General features: G+C 42.4%; 1 protein-coding gene across 2 annotated transcripts in view; it reads left to right on the top strand.

The window, feature by feature from the left end:
• vps35l (VPS35 endosomal protein sorting factor like) overlaps positions 1 to 22,744 on the top strand; it is a 162,466-nt gene that overhangs the window by 135,045 nt on the left and 4,677 nt on the right. For both annotated transcript variants that reach the window (XM_078559173.1, XM_078559174.1), the window contains one exon: positions 12,635 to 12,781. In XM_078559173.1, the coding sequence (XP_078415299.1) occupies positions 12,635 to 12,781 (147 nt within the window). The remainder of the gene's footprint in view (positions 1 to 12,634; positions 12,782 to 22,744) is intronic.

Genomic DNA, 22,744 nt, shown 5'->3' on the forward strand with positions numbered 1-22,744 from the left:
ACCTCTGAAGAAATGAAGGTACCCAGAATATTTCAAGATCAACTCATCCCTCATCCTTGGAGAGGGTTTCAGTTGCCTCTGTTGAGATTTGAGGAATCTACCAACTATCATATCCAACAAGCAGATATTTTGATACACTTCTGTCTTGCAAATAACTTGCTCCTATTTTTTCAACAATTTCCTGACATCAGCTTTCGATCCTAGCACATGCTCTGTGGCTAAGGCTTGGCAGAAACTGAAGAATAAGACCCAAAATTGGAAAAGAGTTTTTTAAAAAATTCATTCATGGGATGTGGGCTTCGCTGGCTGGGCCTAGTTGCCCTTGAGAAGGTGGTGGTGAGCTGCCTTCTTGAACCGCTGCAGTCCATGTGGTGTAGGTACACCCACAGTGCTGTTAGGAAAGGAGTTCCAGGATTTTGACCCAGCGACAGTGAAGGAACGGTGATAAATTTCCAAGTCAGGATGGTGACTTGGAGGGGTGCGTCTAGGTGGCGGTGTTCCCATCTATCTGCTACTCTTGCCCTTCTAGATGGTAACAGTCATGGGTTGGGAAGGTGCTGTCTAAGGAGCTTTGGTGAGTTCTTGCAGTGCATCTTGTAGATGGTACACACTGCTGCTACTGTGCATCGGTGGTGGAAGGAGTGAATATTTGTGGATGGAATGCCAATCAAATAGGCTGTTTTGTCTTGGATGGTGTCAAGTTTCTTAAGTGTTGTTGGAGCTGCACTCATCCAGGCAAGTGGAGAGTATTCCATCACACTCCTGACTTATATCTTGTTGATGGTGGATAGGCCTTGGGAAGCCAGGAGGTGAATTATTCATCGCAGGATTCCTAGCCTCTGACCTTCAAACTAATGTAGATTCAGCCTGGTTGTAACTGTATACTGGATTCTGAGGCGGGGCAGAATTTCTGTCATGACTGATGATTTTCTCCTTTGCAGTTCTATCCTGCTGGAAGCCTCTGTGTTACTATGCCTTGTGATCTATGTGGGAGTAGTCCCCATTGTAGTGATAACATTGTCAAAGTTTCTATCCATAACTTTGTCTATTAAACCAAGCTGATTTGGTAACATGTCCAAGGAAGAACTAATATAATTCTGTGCAAAACCTTTGTAGCTTCGGTCTAAGTATTCAGAAGGGACGCAAAGACTCTTTCAATGTTGTGTGCTGTTAGGGCAGTGCAGTAGGTGGTGAATGTTCCTGGGGTTGCCCCTCACTCTAAGGCAACTGCACACTTTAGAATTTGTGCAGTAGCAACCCACATGTGTGAGACTCCACTGTACGAACTGCCATGTGTTGGAAGCTGGAAGGACTTTCCTTCACAAATCCCAACCATCTATATGCTCTGTAGATCAGAAATCACTTGCATTAATAGCTGTGGAAAATGCAACCTTGTCTTCTAGTAAGGAGCCTCCTGTTCTTTCCATACTACCTTCTACTTTCTCGGAGTGGCAGGCGGTGACTAGTGGGGTACCTCAGGGATCAGTGCTTGGGCCCCAGCTGTTCACAATATATATCAATGATTTGGATGAGGGAACCAAATGTAATATTTCCAAGTTTGCTGACAACACAAAACTAGGTGGGAATGTAAGTGGTGAGGAGGATGTTAAGAGGCTTCAAGATGATTTAGACAGGTTGAGTGAGTGGGCAAATACATGGCCTTCAGTCAGAGGGTGGTGAACCTGTGGAATTCTTGACCACAGAAGGCTGTGGAGGCCAAGTCACTGAAAATATTTAAGAAGGAAATAGATTTCTAGACTCTAAGAGCATCAAGGGGTATGGGGAGAGAGCGGGAGTACGGCTTTGAGATAGAGGGTCAGCCATGAACATATTGAATGGCGGAGCAGGCTCGAAGGGCCGAATGACCTACTCCTCGTTCTATTTTCTATGTTTCTAATACTCCCTGTGCATCACCCAATCAACTATATTCAAATGGACTATCAACCTCCTTCAGAAAATGCTTGCGTTGAGGTTAGTAAATGTCAGACACAGTGCCAGGTGAAGTGTTTAGAGACTGCTTCTGTTAAGGTTCTTCACTGACCATGCCTGCAAAAACAGAGGCAATTATTAGAACAGAGAACTCTGTTAGACTTAAAACATACAGACAAGCAATACTGTGACCTAATGTGAGATGCTGAGCACAGGCACGTACATGTGATCAGGCATGTGGAGCATGCACAAGGACTTATGGTAAGGATGTTAACAGGATAACATACACATATACAAATTAGGAGCAGGAGGAGGCCACTCGGCCCCTTGAGCCTGCTCTCCCGTTGAATAAGATCATGGCTGACCTGATTTCTCTACATTCCCACCCACCCCCATAACCTTTCACCCCCTTATTTATCAAGAATCCATCTAGCTCAGCCTTAAAAATGTTCCGACTCTGCTTCCACTGCCTTTTGAGGAAGAGAGTTCCAAAGACGCCTGACCCTCTGCGAGAAAAAAATCCTCCTCATTTCTGTCTTAAGTGGGCGACCTTTTATTTTCAAAGTGACCCATTTGACCCATAACATTTGCCTGCTTGAGTCGAAGGAAGGGGTATGGAGCAAGGGACATAGAGGATGGTGCACAGATTAAATTATCTGTAATGAGCAGATGGAAAATCTCACAAGAACTGAATGGCGACAAGTTACAGCTGCTAGTTGCATATCATAAGAGCTGTTCAAACACCGACAGACTTTACCCCTTTTGGGTAGATCATTAAACTTCCTGCAGTACTACATTCAAGTACTTTGTATTGTGCTGCTTACCATAATGCACATTGCCATCTGCTGCCATGCTCTCCTAGCTGTTCCCTTGGGCACCTTATGTTTGCGCTGTGGAAAAAAGATGCCCTCTCCTGTGATATATTTCCTGCAGCAGTATTTCATTCTCAAAGGTGGGAATCCTACATTTGGAGATAACATTGTACATTGGGGAACTAGGGACCGTACTGCTACAGTAACACAAAAATGTTCCACAAACTGGAGCGAAACTATTTCTGAAGCAAAAAGACAAGTGTGATTCAAATGTCTGTTGGGAGCAGTCTATAAAATTTTTACAGCATGGGACGCATACTTGATGTGGTTTAACATTGAGGGTTTTAGATTGAATGGTGTGTATTCATACTGTTATGAGGATGCGTTTTTTTTAGAAAAAGATACAATTTCTAATGCCTTTTTTATAGCTGGATTTTAAAAAACTGTAGTCACATTAAGACAGTAGACAGACTGCCAACCAGCAAAATATGCAATTTGCTTTCCACCCAAATGGGGATGAAAAGGAACAGACTCTCAAACCCACCCACCCCATCTGCGAAGACCCCATCTCCTGTTGACTTTTACACTTTTACTCTTCATCGAAAATGTAATTACAGCCCATTGGCTGCAGCAGACATGGTAATCGAATTCCTCTGGAATGTACAGTCAGCAAGGCTTTTTAAGAACTGTTTACCAATTCAGAAAAGAAATCGGAAGGATATTCTGTAAGGCTGCAAAGAGCCAGGTCTCTCTCTCGTGATTGCTGTGCATGGATATTTCTGAGAAGAGAAATAAACTGATCACTCGCCTTCAGGAAGAGCAATCGGAGAGGTGGACCTGTCAGTTGGCACTGACCCATGCTGAGTTCGAAAGGAGAATGAAAAAAACAAATTGTGACATCACAGGAAAGAAGCGAGCTGTTTGGTGAGTATCTGGTGAGTGTCTACTAAGTGTTTAAATTTTATTCTAATCCTAAGATTTAAAATAAAGTAGAAACTGTACTTTTTGGTGAGGTTTATTAAGTAGGGCAAACTAAAATAATTTTCTACTTGGATAAAACAGCGAGAGTTTAGGAGATAAAACAGTGAGAGGCCGGGGCAGCAAAAGGGCCGAGAGGTGAAGGGGCCAAGTGGAGAGATGGTCGGGAGTTTGAAAACAGGAAAGTAAGAATGTAGAGGCACAGGAGAGGGAGCTGATTTGTGAGTAAGGGTGAAGAATTTCTACTTTCTACTAATTTCCAGTTTATAGTTAATGGTACAAGAGTAAGAGTAAGGTTAAAGTAAGTTCAAGTAAGTAAAAGTAACTAAAGTTTAAGTAAAAATGTGATTTAAAAGTTTAAGGTTAAGGCATGGCAGGATAGCTTAGCCAAGCAGAATGCATGTGCTGTGATGTGGGGAGTCGTGGACACTTCTCGTGACCCAGACCAGCCCACGTGCAGGAAGTGTCACCGGCTGCACAAGCTTGAGCTCCGCGTTTCAGAGCTTGAGCAGCGACTGGAGTCACTGGGCTGCATCCATGAGGCAGAGAACTACATGGATAGCATGTTCACATAGGTGGTCACACCACAAGTAAGAGGCAGACAGGCAGATAGGGAATGGGTGACTGCCAGGCAGTCCAAGAGAAACGGGCGGGTAGTGCAGGAGTCCCCAGAGGTCCCGCTTGCTGTCCAGTTTTCCATTCTGGTTATCGGTGAGGATGATGGATCCTTGGAGGAGTGCAGCAAGAGTCAAGTCTGTGGCACCACAGGTGGCCCAGCTGTACAGGAGGGGAGGAAGAAGGGCAGAAGGGCAGTGCTGATAGGGGATTCTTTAGTTAGGGGAGTAGACAGGTGTATCTGCAGCTGTCAACGTGACTCCAGGATGGTTTGCTGCCTCCCTGGTGCTAGGATCAAGGATGTCACAGAATGACTGCAAGATATTCTTGTGGGCAAGGGCAAACAGCCAGAGGTCGCGGTCCACATTGGTGCTGACGACAGAGGTAGGAAGGGGGTTGTGGTCCTGCAATCGGAATTTAGGGAGCTAGGTAGAAAATTAGCAAGCAGGACCTCTAAAGTAGTAATCTCCGGATTACTCCCAATGCCACATGCCAGAGAGTACAGAAATAGGAAGATAAGATAGACGAATGCGTGGCTGGAAAGATGATGCAGGAAGGAGGGCTTTAGATTCCTGGGGCACTGGAACTGGGACTGGCTCTGGTGGAGATGACATCTGTACAAGCCGGACGGGTTGCATCTGAGCTGGGACTGAGTTCCTTGCGGGTTGTTTGCTAGTGCTGTTAGGAGGGTTTAAACTAACTCAGGGGTGTGCGAACCAGGAGAGAATATTAGAAAGTAATACCAGGGTTCACAGAATGCTGGAAGAGGCAGATAGCACTAAAATAGAGAATAGTAAGTTAATAGGTGGAGTCGGAGTAAGGGAATAAGTAATGAAGTCTAAATCAGGGTTACGCTGCATGTATGTGAATGCACAGAGTATAGTTAATAAAATTGGGGAGTTACAGGCACACATTGTCTTGTGGGATTATGATGTAGTGGCGATAACGGAGACCTGGTTTAAGGAAGGGCAGATCTGGGTGTTAAATGTTCCTGGTTACAAAGTGTTCAGAAAAGATAGACAAGGGAAAAAAGGAGGGGTGGAGTTTTTGGTTAAGGAGAGTATTGCAGTACTGGAGAAAGAGGATGTGTCAGAGGATTCAAGGACAGAATTGATTTGGCTAGAGCTAAGGAATAAGAAGGGTGAAATTACATTGCTCGGTGTAATATATAGATCACCAGCTAGTGAGAAGGATATAGAGGAACAAATCTGCAAGGAAATTACAGAGAGGTGTAAACATCATAGAGTAGTTATAATGGGGGACATTAATTACCCATATATAGACTGGGATAGTGGTAGTGTAAGGAGCAGTGAGGGACAAGCGTTCCCAGATTATGTTCAGGAGAGTTTCGTACAGCAGCATGTGTCTAGTCCAATAAGAAAGGAGGCAGTGCTAGACCTGGTTCTTGGGAATGAGGTGGTCTAAGTAGATCAAGTGACAGTGGGGGAACATTTGGGGGACAGTGATCATTGTATCATAAGGTTTAGGATGACGGTGGAAAATCACAGTGGTTAACCCAGAGTGGCACAGAGCGGACTTCAATGGGGCAAGAACGGAACTGGGCTGGATAGACTGGAACCAAAGGTTGGTGGGAAAAAGAGTAGCTGAACAATGGGCTACATTCAGATAGGAGATGGGTTGGGCACAATCAAAGTCTGTTCCCTCAAAAGGGAAGGGTAGGACAAACAAATCCAGAGCTCCCTGGATGACAAAGGAGATAGAAATTAAGTTAAAGAAGAAAAAGTGTGCTTATGACAGGTGTCAGGTAGCAAATACAGTTGAGAACCAAGCTGAATACAGAAGGTACAGAAGGGATGTGAAAAAGCAAATATGAGAAGCAAAGAGGGATTATGAAAAAAGACTGGCAGCTGACATAAAAGGAAATCCCAAAGTATTCTATAAGCACATCAATAGTAAAAGGGTGGTAAAAGGAGGTATAGGGCCAATTAGGGACCGAAAAGGGGATTTACACATAGAGGCAAGAGGCTTGGCTGAGGTATTAAATGAATACTTTGCATCTGTCGTTATCTACGAGGTAGATGCTGCCCAGGCCATGGTGACAGAGGAGGAAACTCAGTCACTCGAAGGGTTTAAAACTGATGAGGAGGAGGTGTTGGATAAGCTGTCGGTGCTTAAAGTTGATAAGGCACTGGGACTGGATGAGATGCATCCAAAAATATTGAAGGAAGTGAGAATGGAAATTGCAGAGCCACTGGCAATGTTTCAATGTTCCTTGGATCGGGGGAGGTGCCGGAGGACTGTAGAATTGCAAACATTACACCCTTGTCCAAAAAAGGTTGTAAAGATCTGCCCTGCAATTACAGGCCAGTCAGTTTAACTTCGGTGGTGGAGAGCCTTCTAGAAACAATTATTTTGGATAGAATTAATAGTCACATGGAAAAATGTGGATTGATTCTGAAGAGTCAGCATGGATTTGATAAAGGAAAATCATGTCTAATTAACTTGCTGGAGTTTTTTGAAGAGGTAACAGAGATGGTTGATGAGGGAAAGGCCGTTGATGTGGTGTATATGGACTTCCAAAAGGTGTTCGATACAGTGCCACACAACAGACTTGAGGAAAGTTATAGGTCATGGAATAAAAGAGACAGTAGCAAAGTGGGTACAAAATTGGCTGAGGGATAGGAAATAGAGAGTAATGGTTAATGGGTATTTTACAGGCTGGAAGTGGTGGAGTTCCCCAGGGGTCAGTATTGGAACCCTTGCTTTTCCTGATATATATATAAATGATGTAGATCTTGGTGTGCAGGGGACAATTTCAAAGTTTGCGGACGACACAAAACTTGGGAGAATTGTAAACTGCGAGGAGGACAGTGTAGAACTTTAAAAGGACATTGACACATTGGTGGAGTGGGCAGATAGGTAGCAGATGAAATTCAATGCAGAGAAGTGTGGGGTGATACACTTTGACACAAAGAACATGGATGATATAAAATAAAGAATACTATTCTAAATGGTGTGTAGGAGCAGAGAGACCTGGGTGTTTATGCACATAAGTCACTAAAGGTGGCAGGACAGGTAGAGAGAGCTGTTTCTAAAGCATACAGTATTCCAGGTTTCATTAATAGGAGCAATGTACTCTAATTAATAGAGTACAAGAGCAGGGAGATTTTGATGAATTTATATAAGACACTGGTTAGACCTCAGCTGGAGTATTGTGGACAGTTCTAAGTGCCATTCTATAGGAAGGATGTGAACACATTGGAGAAAGTGCAGAAGAGGTTTACGAGAATGGTTCCAGGGATGAGACACTTCAGTTATGAGGAAAGTTTGGGACTGTTTTCCTTGGAGAGGAGAAGGCTGAGAGGAGACTTGATAGAAGTTTTCAAACTCATGAGGGGTCTGGACAGAGTAGACAGGGAGAAAGTATTCCTGCTCGTAAAGGGATCGAGAACCAGAGGGCACAGTTTTAAAGTGTTTTGCAAAAGAAGCAAATGTGAAGTAAGAAAAACCTTTTTCATACAGCGAGTAATTCGGGTTTGGAATGCACTGCCTGGAAGTGTGGTGGAGGCAGGTTCGATTGAGGCATTCAAGCGGGCATTGGATGATTATGTTTCTATTTAAAATGTGCAGGGTTACGGGGAAAAGGCAGGAAATTGGCACTAAGTTAAAATGCTCAGAGAGCTGGTGCAGACAGGATGGGCCGAATGGCCTCCTTCTACACCGTAACAATTCTGTGATTCTGTGAACCAAGATCTTTTGCAGATAAAGCATGGAAATCTACTCTGTACAGCTATACCCAGGATGGCAACTGAACAAAACAGCCCCAACATAGAATCACCACATCGAGACCAGCCATAGGACAGTAAACTCTATATTTCCTCTTTTTTCTCCACGAACTGTAAGAAATCTTTAAGTCTATCCTCATGTTCTGTGTGTGTGTCTGTGTGTGTGAATGAGGGTTACGATTTACCTGTTTTTTTTTTGGGCAGTAGGGTCAATAAACTTATCTCGTTCTCTTATTTAAACTCTGAAAGCCTGCCTGATTAACTGTTTATAATCTGAACGCATACATAGTGGGACTCCTGCAGTATTGGCAAAGCACGTTCTTGCCAAATTCACAAAAAGAACCCTCTTATGGTCAGACCTGGAATGGTAGATTCAGGGAGTCCATTTTTAGCCCCTCTCACATGGTTGTAACAATACTCGTATGCAAACAGTACGGCTGGATCACTTTAAGCTAACAGTTTATAGAAACTAGATTAAATGTGACATTTTTACCTTGACTAATTTTTATATAGAAAGAAAAATATAGAATTTCTTTAGTGAAACAGGATAAATCCTGCATCTGTGACTCAAAGTCTGAAGGGAGTCCCCTACAGATTTTTTTCATGAATTTAAAGGCACAGACCCGCCCTCTGGCTCATGGCTTTACTTGAACTCTGATGTTTTTTTAATATATTGTTAAGAGCTTTTCTTTTTATCCCCCTGGGATTTGGTACTTTGCCTATTTATACATTGAATGTGATATAATTTAATTATTTGAAGAATATTGCCTACTGTACTCTTTCAGTGAAAGCTTGTTTCTTATTATTTTTAATTGATTTTGATTTTCTTTCCTATTGTGTTTTTTAAAAAAAATCTGTGAATAATGCAATTAAACACGCCAGTGAATGTGGAGCCCTAATGTAAAGCTGAGTACAGCACTGTGCTCATGTCAGCCCGAAAGGTGCTGGCTACTTCCTCTGGGATTTTGCTGCCTAAGGGAGAGAGAAGATCCAATGGGGACAGTAGTTATTGGGTTGCAATTCTAGTATTGGCAGGTGTCTGAAATTAGGCCATCCATCAACAGTCAGGATGCAGCATCCAACATGGGAGGAAAACCAAGGAAGTGTGCTCTTCGCTGCTGGATAAATATGGTCATAAAGGCTAGTGGATAATTCAAGTTTCCTATTATATCATTTTCTATACATGTGCAGGAACAGCTAGTTATAATATTTATCACGGGTTTTTGTAGGAAACAGCCATCGAGCAAGACCCTAGCTTTTTTCGGAACTGGTGCTTTTTTATTTTCTAAAAAAAAATAAGTACCCCATGCACATCAATGTGAGTCAGTCACACTGAGCTCCGTAAAAATAAAATGGCATTTCATACTGTGCTGTAAATAATTGACTTTCATGTTCCTGTTAATGTCAAGCTTTATAGGAGCTGTGGAGATTGATACTAGAATCATTAATGAGGTAATATGGAAACCAGAGGAACCTTGAGGGACAGCTGTGGTTTAAAATTGAAAGATATCGTCTTAATGGTGTAAATAAGATTGAACAAGGTCTCTGAAGTAAAGAGAAAATCTATTTCGCTTCCCCTTGTGTTAGCTATTCACACTTCTGATTTGGCCCCTTGGCATCAGATCATGTTTTTCCCCTATTCCTCTGATGTCTTCTGATGCTCTCCTGCATCTTGTCTTTTTCAAATCTTTTGTCTCTTAAAAACCCCTTGGTTTACTACCCTTCGCTTTCTCAATTTTACTCAGCAATGGCTTCTCTTCCCAATAGAATTCCTTTACCTTGCGCTTCTCTTTTTTCTCATCTACATGGTGCCCTTTCAACTTTCTGTTTTCAGCCTGCTTGTCTTTGATAAGCCGCAGTTTCTTCCAAATAGACACTGGAATGATGAAGACCACATGGTACCTATTCCACATTGGACTGCAGCAATTCAAGAAGGCAGCTCACCACCACCTTCTCTAGGGCAATTAGGGATGGGTAATAAATACTGGCCTAGCCAGTGACACCCACATCTCATGAAAAAAAATCAGTGTGTCTCGTTCCTGCCAAAACCATAATCCATTTCTGTCCTCCACTGCTGACCATGAATGTTTACAGTCTTTGCATCCTATCCAGTTCTGGGCTGAACTTTGGTCCCCATAGTCTCTTAATGATAAAGCCATTTCCATTGCATTGCTCATCTTCGCCACCCACCCCCCACCACTTCAGTCCATCTACTACCGCAACCTTCATTCATGCATTTTATCACCTCACAGTCAACAATGCCAATGTTCTGCTAGCTGGCCTCCCATCCTCCAAATCCTGTACCTTATCCTGCACCAACGCCTGCTTCTTCATTACCCCTGACCTTGCTTTCCAATACTGGCTATTAGTGCCCTAACAATTTAAGATTATAAAGGTCTTTGCAGTATCTCGTCCACTTTGAAAGTCTATATTGTCCACCAACTGTAAAATACCATACCGCCCCATTCTTTCAGCTTCTCTGGCCTCTTGTGTATCCCCACTTCCTTCCCTCAACCATTGGCAGTCATGCCTTCAGATGTTTCGCCTCCATGCTCTGTAATTCCCTCCTTAAACCCCACCTCTTTGACACAGCTTTTGGTCACCCCGCCTAACAGCTCCTCTGTTAGCATCCATGCACTTTGGGATTGTTTATGTTAAAAGTGCTATATAAATGTAGGCAGGTGTTATCATCGCCAGTCATTCTCCAGGGATGGTTTATTTTATTCAGCACTCTGTGGCAGCTTCACCAAATAGTTGATTCAAGTTAATGCGTTGGTTATAATGTTCAACCAATAGTGAACAATTCATTTTCCTTTGTGGTGAATGTTCTCCCACAATGCTTTTGGGCAGGCCGTTCTATGATTTTGACAATGAAGGAGCAATGATATATATCCATGTCTGGATAGTGCGTTACACAGAGGGGAACCTGGAAGTGATGGCATTCGCCTGCAGCTACTGCTCTTGTCCCTGTAGATGATGGTAGTCGTGGATATTGAAAGTGCTGTTGAAGCCTTGATGAGTTGCTGCAGTTCATTCAATAAGTGCTGGTAATGGAGGGAGTGAATGTTTCAGGTGCTGGATGGACTGCTTTGTTTCAGATGGTGCTGAGCCTCTTGTCACAGTTGCACCCCATGCACATAAATGGATAGTATTTTGTTACATTCCTAAGTTGTGCCTTGCAGGTAGTGCATTCGCTGCAGAATATCGTGCCTCTGACCTTCTCTAATACCACAGCATTTATGTGGCTGGTCCAATTAAACTTTTGGTCAAAGTCACCAGGATATTGATGGGCAGAGGATTTGGTAATGGTGGTGCCATTTAATGTCCTGGAGAAGTGGTTGGACTCTCTCTTGTCGGAGATCGTCACTGCCTGGACTTATGCATCCTAGAATAGGAGATTAATCTCCTGGGCATTCCCACTAGCAACCTGGGAGAAATATTCATAGTTTGTGAGAGGCTTGCTAGCACAAAGGTTGAAACTCTACCCTCTTCCTGCCCCACCGTTATATGTGGATCCTGCCTCCCAAGCACTCAGCTCCATGTGCAGCTGTGTCTGAGTTCCCACCCATCCATTTCCTGACATTTCAACAAACAGCCTGCCATTTCCCGGTAGCTACGGCCCTCAACCATAGCTTTGGTACAAGTGTGGTCCTCCCGAACTTCAAATATTTATGATGGAATGTTTTACCATTGAAGTAAATTTGCTCAAGTACCTGTTTGAGTAAATTTCAGTTAATTTCACCTCCTGCCTGTACCAAAGTGATTGTTGTTTTGTAAAAGCATTGACCAGAAACTGAACTGGTCTAGCCACATAAATAATATGGATACAAGAGCAGGTCAGAGGCTAGGAATCCTGTGGTGAATAACCCATCTCCTGACTCCCCAAAGCCTGTTCACCATCAACAAGGCCCAAGTCAGGAGTGTGATGGAATACTCCCCACTTGCCTGGATGAGTGCAGCTCCAACAGCACTCGGAAGCTTGACATTGTCCAGGACAAAGCAGCCCACTTGATCCACCACCTTGAACATTCATTCCCTCCACCACCGACGCACAGTAACAGCAGTGTGTACCATCTACAAGATGCGCTGCAGGAATTCACCAAGGCTTCTTCGACAACACCTTCCAAACCCGCAACCTGTACCATCCATAAGGACAAGGGCAGCACACATGTGGGAACACCACCACCTGGAAGTTCAAGTCACACACCTTCCTGATATTAGCCGTTCCATCGCTGTTGCTGGCTCAAAATCCTGGAACTCCCTCCCTGACAGCTCTGTGGGTGTACTTACACCACGTGGACTGTAGTGGTTCAAGAAAACAGTTCACCACCGCCTTCTCAAGGGCAATTGGGGATGGGCAATAAATGCTGGCCTTGGCAGTGGAGCCCACATCCCTAAAACAAATATATTTTAAAAATGCCATTCTGAAAATGTTTGATATCTGGACCCAACCTGAACAATATACAGAGGGTCCTGATGTTATGTCCTGGTATAAAGATTATTTGTTTTCATTATATAATATGAAATACATATTATGTCCCTTTTATTTTACAGACTTTGAAGCGACAGAGTGCCTTGGCCTTATCCTTGTTTAACAGTATTGTTATCCATGGAGACCTGCAGAACAATAAACTTAATCAACTAGCAGTAAATTTGTGGAATCTCGCCCAAAAACATGGGTTTGGTGACACCAAAATCATGGTAAGGACAGAAGACTACAGCTATGATGCATCACTGTTGTCATTTCCTAACATGCTTGATAACTGAATTGTTACAGCACAGAAAGAGGCCATTCGGCCCATCGTGCCTGCACCGGCTCTCTGAACAAGCAACTCACTTAGTGCCATTCTCCCACCTTCTCCCTGTCATTCTGCACGTTCTTTTCAGATGACAGTCTAATTCCCTTTTGAATGCTTTGATTGAAGCTGACTCCACCACACTCTCAGGCAGTGCATTCTGCATCCCAACCATTCACTGTGCAAAAAAAGTTTTCCTCATGTTGTTTTTGCCAGTTACTGTAAATCTCTGCCTCTCATTCTCGATCCTTTCATGAGTGGGAACAGTTTCTCCCTATCTACTCTGTTCAGAGCTCTCATGATCATAAGACATAGGAACAGAAGTAGGCCATTCAGCCCATCAAACCTGCTCTGACATTCAATGAAATCATGGCTGATCTGATAATCCTCAATTCCACTTTCCTGCTCTTTCCCCTTAACCCTTGATTCTCTTACTGATTAAAAATCTGTCTATCTCAGCCTTGAATATACTTAACGACCCAGCCTCTACAGCCCTTTGCGGTAAATAATTCCACAGATTCATTACCCTCTGAGAAATTCCTCTCCATCCCTGTCTTAAATGGGCGACCTCTTACTCTGAGATTATGCCCTCTGGTCCTAGACTCTCCCACAAGGAGAAACAACCTCTCAGCATCTACCCTGTCAAGCCTCCTAAGAATCTTTTATGTTTCAATAAGGTCGCCTCTCATTCTTCCAAACTCCAATGAGTACAGGTCCAACCTACTCAACCTCTCCTCATAAGAAAATCCCTCCATACCCGGGATCAACCTAGTGAACCTTCTCAAGACTTCCTCCAATGCCAGTATATCTTTCCGTTAGGTAAGGAGACCAAAACTGTTCACGGTATTCTAGGTGTGGTCTAACTAGTGCCTTATATAATTTTAGTTAGACTTCCTTATTTTTATACTCCATTCCCTTTGAAATAAAGGCCAACATTCCATTTCCCTTCCCTATTACCTGTTGAACTTGTATGTTAGCTTTTTGGGATTCATGCATGAGGACCCCAAATCCCTCTGTGCTGCAGCTTTCTTCAGTCTTTCTCCATTTAAATAATATTCAGCTCCTCTATTCTTCCTGCCAAAGTGCATAACCTCACATTTTCCCACAATATATTCCATCTGCCACATTTTTTCCCACTCACTTAACCTGTCTATATCCCTCTGTAGACGCTGTGTCAACCTCACCACTTGCTTTCCCACCTATTTTTGTGTCATCCGCAAACTTGGCGATAGTACATTCACTTCCCTCATCTGAGTCATTAATGTATATTGTAAATAATCGTGGCCCCGGCACTGATCCCTGTGACACTCCACTAGTTACAGGTTCCTGAAAATGCCCCCCTTATCCCAGCTCTCTGTCGTCTATTAGTCAGCCAATACTCTATCCATGCTAATATACTACCCCCCCAACACCATGGGCTCTTATCTTATTAAGTAGCCTTATGTGTGGTACCTTTTTGAATGCCTTTTGGATATCCAAATTAATTACATCTACTGGTTCCCCTTTATCTATCCTGCTTGTTACCTCCTCAAAGAATTCTAATAAATTTGTCAGGCATGATTCCCCCTTCATGAAGCCATGCTGACTCTGTTTGATTAGATTATGCATTTCTAAATGCTCTGCTATTACATCCTTTATGATAGACTCTAACATTTTCCCAGTGACATATGTTAAGCTAACTGGCCTATAGTTACCTGTTTTTTAACTCCCTTTTTGAATAAGGGCGTTACATTGGCAATTTTTCAATCCTCTGAGACTTTTCCAGAATCTAAGGATTCTTGGAAGATTACTCCCAGTGCATCCACTATTTGTGTAGCTACTTCCTTTAATATCCTAGGATGCAACCCATCAGGTCCAGGGGACTTATTGGCCTTTAGCCCCATTAGTTTCCCTAGTACTTTTTCTCTAGTGATAGATATTGTATTTATTTTCTCCCCGCCACCCTTTTGCCCCACGATTATTTAATATTTTTGGTATGCTTTTGGTGTCTTCTATCGTGAAGATTTATTCAACTCCTCTGCCATTTCCTGATTCCCCATTATCATTTCCCCAGCCTCATTCTCCAAGGGGCCTATATTGACTTTGGCCTCTCTCTTCCTTTTTATATATTAAAGAAGCTCTTACTCTAGCTCTGTTTTTATATTACTTGCTAGTTTACCCTCAAAGTTTATTTCCTCCCTCATTATTTTTGGTCATCTTTAGTTGGTTTTTCAAACTTTCCCAATCCTCTGGTTTACCACTAATCTTTGCCACATTGTTTTTTCTTTCACTTTGATAACATCCTTAACTTCCTTTGTTAACCATGGTTGGTATATCCCTTTCCTAGAATCCTTCTTCCTCACTGGGATATATTGTTTTGAGTCATGAACAATTTTCTTAAACATCTGCCATTGTTCATCAACCATCTTTTCTGCTAAACTCCTTTCCCAGTCCAGTCCACCAACTCTGCCCTTGTTCCATTGTAATTACCCTTATTTAAGTTTAGCACAGATGTTCCTGAACGAAGTTTCTTACTCTCAAACTGCTAAATTCCACCACATTATGGTCACTGTTTCCTAGGGGATCTTTTACTCTGAAACCATTTATGAAACCTGCCTCATTACACATTACCAGATCCAGAACATATTGTTCTAGAAAACTGTCCCAAATACACTCTATGAATTCTTGCTCGTGGCTACCTCTGCCAATTTGATTTTCCCAATCTACATGGAGATTAAAGTCACCTGATTTAATATACTGCCTTTTTTTTTTACATGCCCTCATTATTTCCTGATTTATTCTCTGTCGGACAGCATAGCTACTGTTAGGGGGCCTATAGACTACTCCCACCAGTGTCGTCTTCAGTGATTTTGAATGCCTGTATCAAATCTCTTCTCAGACTTCTCTTTTCCAAGGAAAACAGTCCCAACTTCTCCAATCTATCTTCATAACTGAAGTTTCACATCCCTGGAACCATTCCTGTGAATCTTTAGCACTCTCTCTAATGCCTTCACATCCTTCCTAAGGTGCAGCGCCCAGAACTGGACACACTACTCCAGCTGAGGCTGAACTAGTGTCTCATATAAGTTCAACATAACCTCCTTGCTCTTGTACTCTGTGCCCCTATTAATAAAGCCTATGCTTTAACTATTCTCTCAACCTGTCCTGCCACCTTCAATGATTTATGCACATATACACCCAGGTCCCTCTGCTCCTGTACCCCCTTTAGAGTTGTATCCTTTATTTTGTTTTGTCTTTCCATGTCCTTCCTACCAAAATCAATCACAAAACGTTTCTCTGCATTGAATTACATCTGCCACTTGTCCACCCATTCCATCAACTTGTCTATGTCATTTTGATGTTCTAAACTATCCTCCTGACAGTTTACAATGCTTCCAAATTTTGTGTCATCTGCAAATTTTGAAATTGTTCCTTGCAGACCAAGATCTAGACATTAACACTGACCCCCTGGGGAACTCCACTACAAACCTTCCTCCAGCCCAAAAAAAATCCATTAACCATTACTTTCTGTTTCCTGTCACTCAGCCAATTTTGTGCCCATGTTGCCACTGTCCCTTTTATTCCATGAGCTATAACTTTGTTTACAAGTCTGTAGTGTGGGACTGTATCAAATGCCCTTGGAAGTACCATGTACACCTCATCAATGCCCTGTTACCTCTGCAAAAAATTCCAGCAAGTTAGTTAAACATGATTTTTCCCTTATCAAATTCATGTTAGCTTTCCTTAAGTAACCCACATTTGTCCATGTTACAATTAATTTTGTCCCAAATTATTGCTTCTTGAAGTTTCCCCACCACCGAAGTTACCACTGAGTGGCCTTAAGTTGCTGCGCTTATTTTTACACCCTGTTTTGAACAAGGGTGTAAATTTGCAATTCTCCAGTCCTCTGTCACCACCCCTGAATCTAAGGAAAACTGGAAAGTTATGGCCAGTGCCTCTGCAATTTCTACTCACTTCCCTCAGATGCATCTCATCTACTCCTGGTGCTTTATTGACCTATAGACAGCCTAATCAATACCATCTCCTTATCAATTTTAAATCCATCTAGTGTCTGAATTACCTCCTCTTTCACCATGGCCTGGGTAACATCTTCTTCCTTGATAAAGATAGATGCAAAGTATTTCTTTAATATCTCAGCTATTCCTCCTGCCTCAATGTGTAAATCCCCTTTTTGACCCCTAACCAGCCCCACTCCTCCTTTTACCATCCTTTTACCATTTATGTACCAACGGAAGACTTTGGGATTCCCTTTCATATTGGCTTGCCAGTCTCTTTTCATACTCTCTTTTTGTTTCTCTTGTTCGCTTTTTGACTTCCCCTCTATATTCAGTCTGGTTCTCTCTGTAGCATTATCCACCTGACATCTGTTATAGGCACGCTTTTTTTTATTCTTCATCTTAATCTCTACCTCTTTTGTCATCCAGGGACCTTTGGATTTGTTTACCCTACCTTTTTATTTTGAGGGAATATACCTTGACTGTGCCTGAACTATCTCTTTGAAGGTAGCTCATTGTTTAGCTATCGTTTTTTTTGCCAGCCTTTGACTCCAATTTATTTGGCCCAAATTCATTCTTACCCCTTTAAGTTGGCTTTCCCTCAGTTAATTTTTCTTATTCTAGATTGTTCTTTGTCCTTTTGTCCTTTTGACGTAGGGTCAGATGATGTAGAATCTGTGTGGGTAGAGTTGAGGAACCGCAAAGGTAAAAAAAACCATAATGGGAGTTATGTACAGGCCTCCGAACAGTATTCAGGATGTGGGGCACAAGATACACCAGGAGATAGAAAAGGCGTGTAAGAAAGGCAAGGTTACAGTGATCATGGGGGATTTCAATATGCAGGTAGACTGGGAAAATCAGGTTGGTAGTGGATCCCAAGAAAAGGAATTTGTTGAATGTCTACGAGATGGCTTTTTGGAGCAGCTTGTGGTGGAGCCCACTAGGGAAAAGGCAATTCTAGATTTAATGATGTGTAATGAGGCAGATTTGATAAGGGAGCTTAAGGTGAAGGAACCCTTAGGAGGAAGTGACCATAATATGATGGAATTTACCCTGCAATTTGAGAGGAAAAAGCTGGAATCAGATGTAACAGTATTACAGTTGAATAAAGGCAACTACAGAGGCATGAGGGAGGAGCTGGCCAGAATTGACTGGGAGATGAGCCTAGCAGGAAAGACAGTGGAACAGCAATGGCAGGAGTTTCTGGGAGTAATTTGGGAGACACAGCAAAAATTCATCTCTAGGAAGAATAAGCATACTAAAGGGAGGGCGAGGCAACCATGACTGACAAGGGAAGTCAGGGACAGCATAAAAGCTAAAGAGAAAGCATACAATGCGGCGAAGAGCAGTGGGAAACCAGGGGATTGTGAAGCCTACAAAGACCAACTAAAAAAGAAATAAGGAGGGAGAAGATTAAATATGAGGGTAAAGTAGCCAGTAATATAAAAGAAGATTGCAAGAGTTTTTTTTAGAAATATAAAAGGTAAGAGAGAGGCTAAAGTGGACATTGGGCAGCTGGAAAATGACGCTGGAGAAGTAGTAGTGGGGAACAAAGAAATGGCGGAGGAACTGAATAGGTACTTTTGCGTCAGTCTTCACAGTGGAAGACACGAGTAACATCCCCAAAGTTCAAGAGAGTCGGGGAGGCAGAGGTGAGTATGGTGGCCATTACCAAGGAGAAGGTGCTAGGAAAACTGAAAGGTCTGAAAGTGGATAAATCACCTGGACCAAATGGATTACACCCCAGAGTTCTGAAGGAGATAGCGGAAGAGATAGTGGAGGCGTTAGTGGTGATCTTTCAGGAATCACTGGAGTTAGGGAGGGTCCCAGAGGACTGGAAAATCGCTAATGTAACCCCCCTGTTTAAGAAGGGAGTGAGGCAAAAGACGGGAAATTGGAGGCCGATTAGCCTGACCTCGGTCGTTGGTAAGATTTTAGAGTTCATTATTAAGGATGAGATTTCAGAATACTTGGAAGTGCATGGTAAAATCGGGCAAAGTCAGCATGGTTTCATCAAGGGGAGGTCATGCCTGACAAATCTGTTAGAATTCTTTGAGGAGGTTACGAGCAGGTTAGACAAAGGAGCGCCAATGGATGTTATCTACTTGGACTTCCAGAAGGCCTTTGACAAGGTGCCGCATAGGAGGCTGCTCAGTAAGATAAGAGCCCATGGTGTTAGAGGCAAGGTACTAGCATGGATAGAAGATTGGCTGTCTGGCAGGAGGCAGAGAGTGGGGATAAGGGGGTCCTTCTCAGGATGGCGGCCGGTGACTAGTGGAGTTCCACAGGGGTCAGTGTTGGGACCACAACTTTTCACTTTATACATTAATGGTCTAGATGAAGAAACTGAGGGCATCCTGGCTAAGTTTGCAGATGATACAAAGATAGGTGGAGGGACAGGTAGTATTGAGGAGGCGGGGAGGCTGCAGAAGGATTTGGACAGGTTAGGAGAATGGGCAAAGAAGTGGCAGATGGAATACAACGTGGGGAAGTGTGAGGTCATGCACTTTGGTAGGAAGAATAGAGGCATAGACTATTTTCTAAATGGGGAGAGAATTCAGAAATCTGGAGTGCAAAGGGACTTGGGAGTCCTAGTCCAGGATTCTCTTAAGGTTAACTTGCAGGTTGACGCGGTAGTTAGGAAGGCCAATGCAATGTTGGCATTTATTTTGAGAGGACTAGAATATAAAAGCAGGGATGTGCTGCTGAGGCTTTATAAGGCTCTGGTCAGACCACATTTAGAATATTGTGAGCAATTTTGGGCCCCGTATCTCAGGAAGGACGTTCTGGCCCTGGAGAGGGTCCAGAGGAGGTTCACGAGAACGATCCCAGGAATGAAAGGTTTAACATATGAGGAACGTTTGAGGACTCTGGGTCTATACTCGATGGAGTTTAGAAGGATGAGGGGGGATCTGATTGAAACTTACAGAATACTGAAAGGCCTGGATAGAGTGGACGTGGGGAAGATGTTTCCATTAGTAGGAGAGACTAGGACCCAAGGGCACAGCCTCAGAATAAAGGGACGACCTTTTAGAACAGAGATGAGGAGAAACTTCTTTAGCCAGAGAGTGGTGAATCTATGGAATTCATTGCCACAGAAGGTTGTGGAGGCCAGATCATTGGGTGTATTTAAAACCGAGATAGATAGGTTCTTGATTGGTAAGGGGATCAAAGGTTACGGGGAGAAGGCGGGAGAATGGGGTTGAGAAACTTATCAGCCATGATTGAATGGCGGAGCAGACTCGATGGGCCGAATGGCCTAATTTCTGCTCCTATGTCTTAACTCCTTTATTGAAAAAGGGAGGGAGACAGAAAGCAGGAAACTACAGGCCAGTTAGCTTAACACCTGCCATCGGGAAAATGTTAGAAGCTATTATTAAAGATGTTATATCAGGGCACTTAGAAAAATTGAAGGTGATCAGGCAGAGTCAACATGGTTTTGTGAAGGGGAAATGAAGTTTAATCAATTTTTTGGAGCTCTTTGAGGAAGTAACATGCTGTGGATAAGGGGGAACTGGTGAATATGCTGTACTTGGATTTCAAGAAGGCTTATGATAAGGTGCCGTGTCAAAGGTTATTGTGGAAAATTAAAGCTCAAGGTAACATATTGGCATGGATAGAAGATTGGCTAGCTAGTAGGAAACAGGGGCCTCGGTATAAATGGGCCTTTTTTCTGGTTGGCAAAATGCAACGAGTGGTGTGCCACAAGGATCAGTGCTGGAGCCTCAACTTTTTACAATTTATATAAATGACTTAGATGAAGGGGCAGATGGTTGGGTTACTAAATCTGCCTATGAACCTAAAATAGGTAGGAAGGTAAATTATGAAGAGAACATAAGGAGGCTACAAAGGGATATAGATAAGTTAAGTGACTGGGCAAAAATCTGTCAAATGGAGTATAATGTGGTAAAATATAAAATTGTCCATTTTGGCAGGAAGAATAAAAAAGAACCATTATTATCTAAATGGTGAGAGATTGTAGAGCACTTGAGATGCAGAGGGATCTGGGTGTCCTAGTGCATGAATCGCAAAAGGTTAGTGTGCAGGTACAGCAGGTAATTAGGAAAGCTAATAGAATGTTATTGATTACAAAAGTAGGGCGGTTATGTTTCAGTTGTACAGGGCACTGGTGAGACCACATCTGGAGTACTGTGTACAGTATTGGTCTCCTTATTTAAGGAAGAATGTAAATACATTAGAAGCAGTTCAGAGAAGGCTTACCAGACTAATACCAAGAAAGGGCGAGTTGTCTTATGAGGAAAGGTTGGACAGACTAGGCTTGTATCCGCTGGAGTTTAGAAGAGTAAGAGGCAACTTGATTGAAATATTTAAGATCCTGAGGGGTCTTGCCAGGGTGGATGTGGAAAGGATGTTTCTCTAGCCACGGATTTAGCTTCTTTATTCTCCTATTTTTGTACTCGTGCATGGTACTGGGAGTAATCCGGAGGTTACTACTGTTGAGGTCCTGTTTGCTAATTTCCTACCTAGCTCCATAAATTCTGACTACAGGGCGACATCCCTGTTTGTGCCCATGTCAATCATGCCAGTGTGGACCATGACTGTTGGCAGTTCACACTTCCCCCTTGGTGCTCTGCTGCCTCTCAGTGACATCCTTGCAAATGGCAACAGTTGGGACAAAATGAGGGTATATTTGGTGGTGGGGGGGAGAGAGCAGCAGGGGGGAATCCACGAAATTTTGGCCTCGGGTTTTGACAAGGGCCAATACAGACATGATAGGCCAAATGGCCACCTCCTGTGCTGTAAACATTCTATGATTCTCTGTCAATGGGTTTTTTTAGACTATTTGAAATGGCTCATTTGTTCAACTTTGACATTTGTTAATAAACTAACTCTATAATTTAATGAGGTTCATTCTTTAAAATGAGGTGAATAGATTTTTATTTTATATCTGTGGTTAATATTGAACGTGATTTAAATGAATTCTCTCCAATGGGCCTTTCTTTGGCAAAGGTATTTAAAGTTAAATAAAAAGGATATTCCTTAGAATTACTTTGTTTGAAAATCAATATCTCCAATCCATCTAGCTGAAGAGAGTAAATCACAAAAGCAGATCTATTTGTGAAGGGATATCTAATACGTCCTATAACCAAGGGGACATGCCATGTTAGATTTAGGAAACAGCATAGTCATGTGTAAGAATTTAGGCTTAGGTAAGGCTGACTTCAGTAGGTGCAGACAGGAACTAACCATGGTAAACTAGGCAAATCTGCACCAGAAGATCAGTGCAAACTGTTTTTTTAAAAAAAAGAATTTGTGATGCAGAACCAGTTTATATCCCTAAATTACAAAAGCTATGCTTGCCAAAAAAAGTTTAAAAAAAAACAACATAACAAAAAGGAAAAACTTACAAAAATACATTAAAAATCTCACATCCTGGTGACTGGGCTAAATACAATGATCAACAAAAGGTTACAAACATGGATTGTGAAAGGAAACTTGCAAGGAATATTAAAATCAACACAATGTTACTATTAGGAAAGTAGGGCAGTTAAGAGCAAGATGGGCCCTTGAAAACTAATAAAATGGTGATAATGTAAATGAAAATGGGGAAATGGCAGATGTGTTGAATAATTACTTTATGTCAGCATTTATAGTTAGAGGCCAAGAACACTAATATTAAATCAGAGACAGGGAGTCATCAAAATTAACTTCAGCAAAATATAGTAATAAAGAAAATTACAGCACTAAAGAGTGATAAATCCCAGAAGCAGAAAATTTCAATCCCAGGGTTTTAATGGGAGTAGATGTGAACAATACAGATACCCTAATTATAATGAACCAAAGTTTTTTCCATTCAGGAACTGTGCCTTTAGATTAGAAAATTGCACTGGTCACTCCAGTATTTAAGAAAA

This window comes from Cetorhinus maximus, chromosome 15 (genome assembly GCF_964194155.1).
Source record: "Cetorhinus maximus chromosome 15, sCetMax3.hap1.1, whole genome shotgun sequence".
Classification (NCBI taxonomy): domain Eukaryota; kingdom Metazoa; phylum Chordata; class Chondrichthyes; order Lamniformes; family Cetorhinidae; genus Cetorhinus; species Cetorhinus maximus.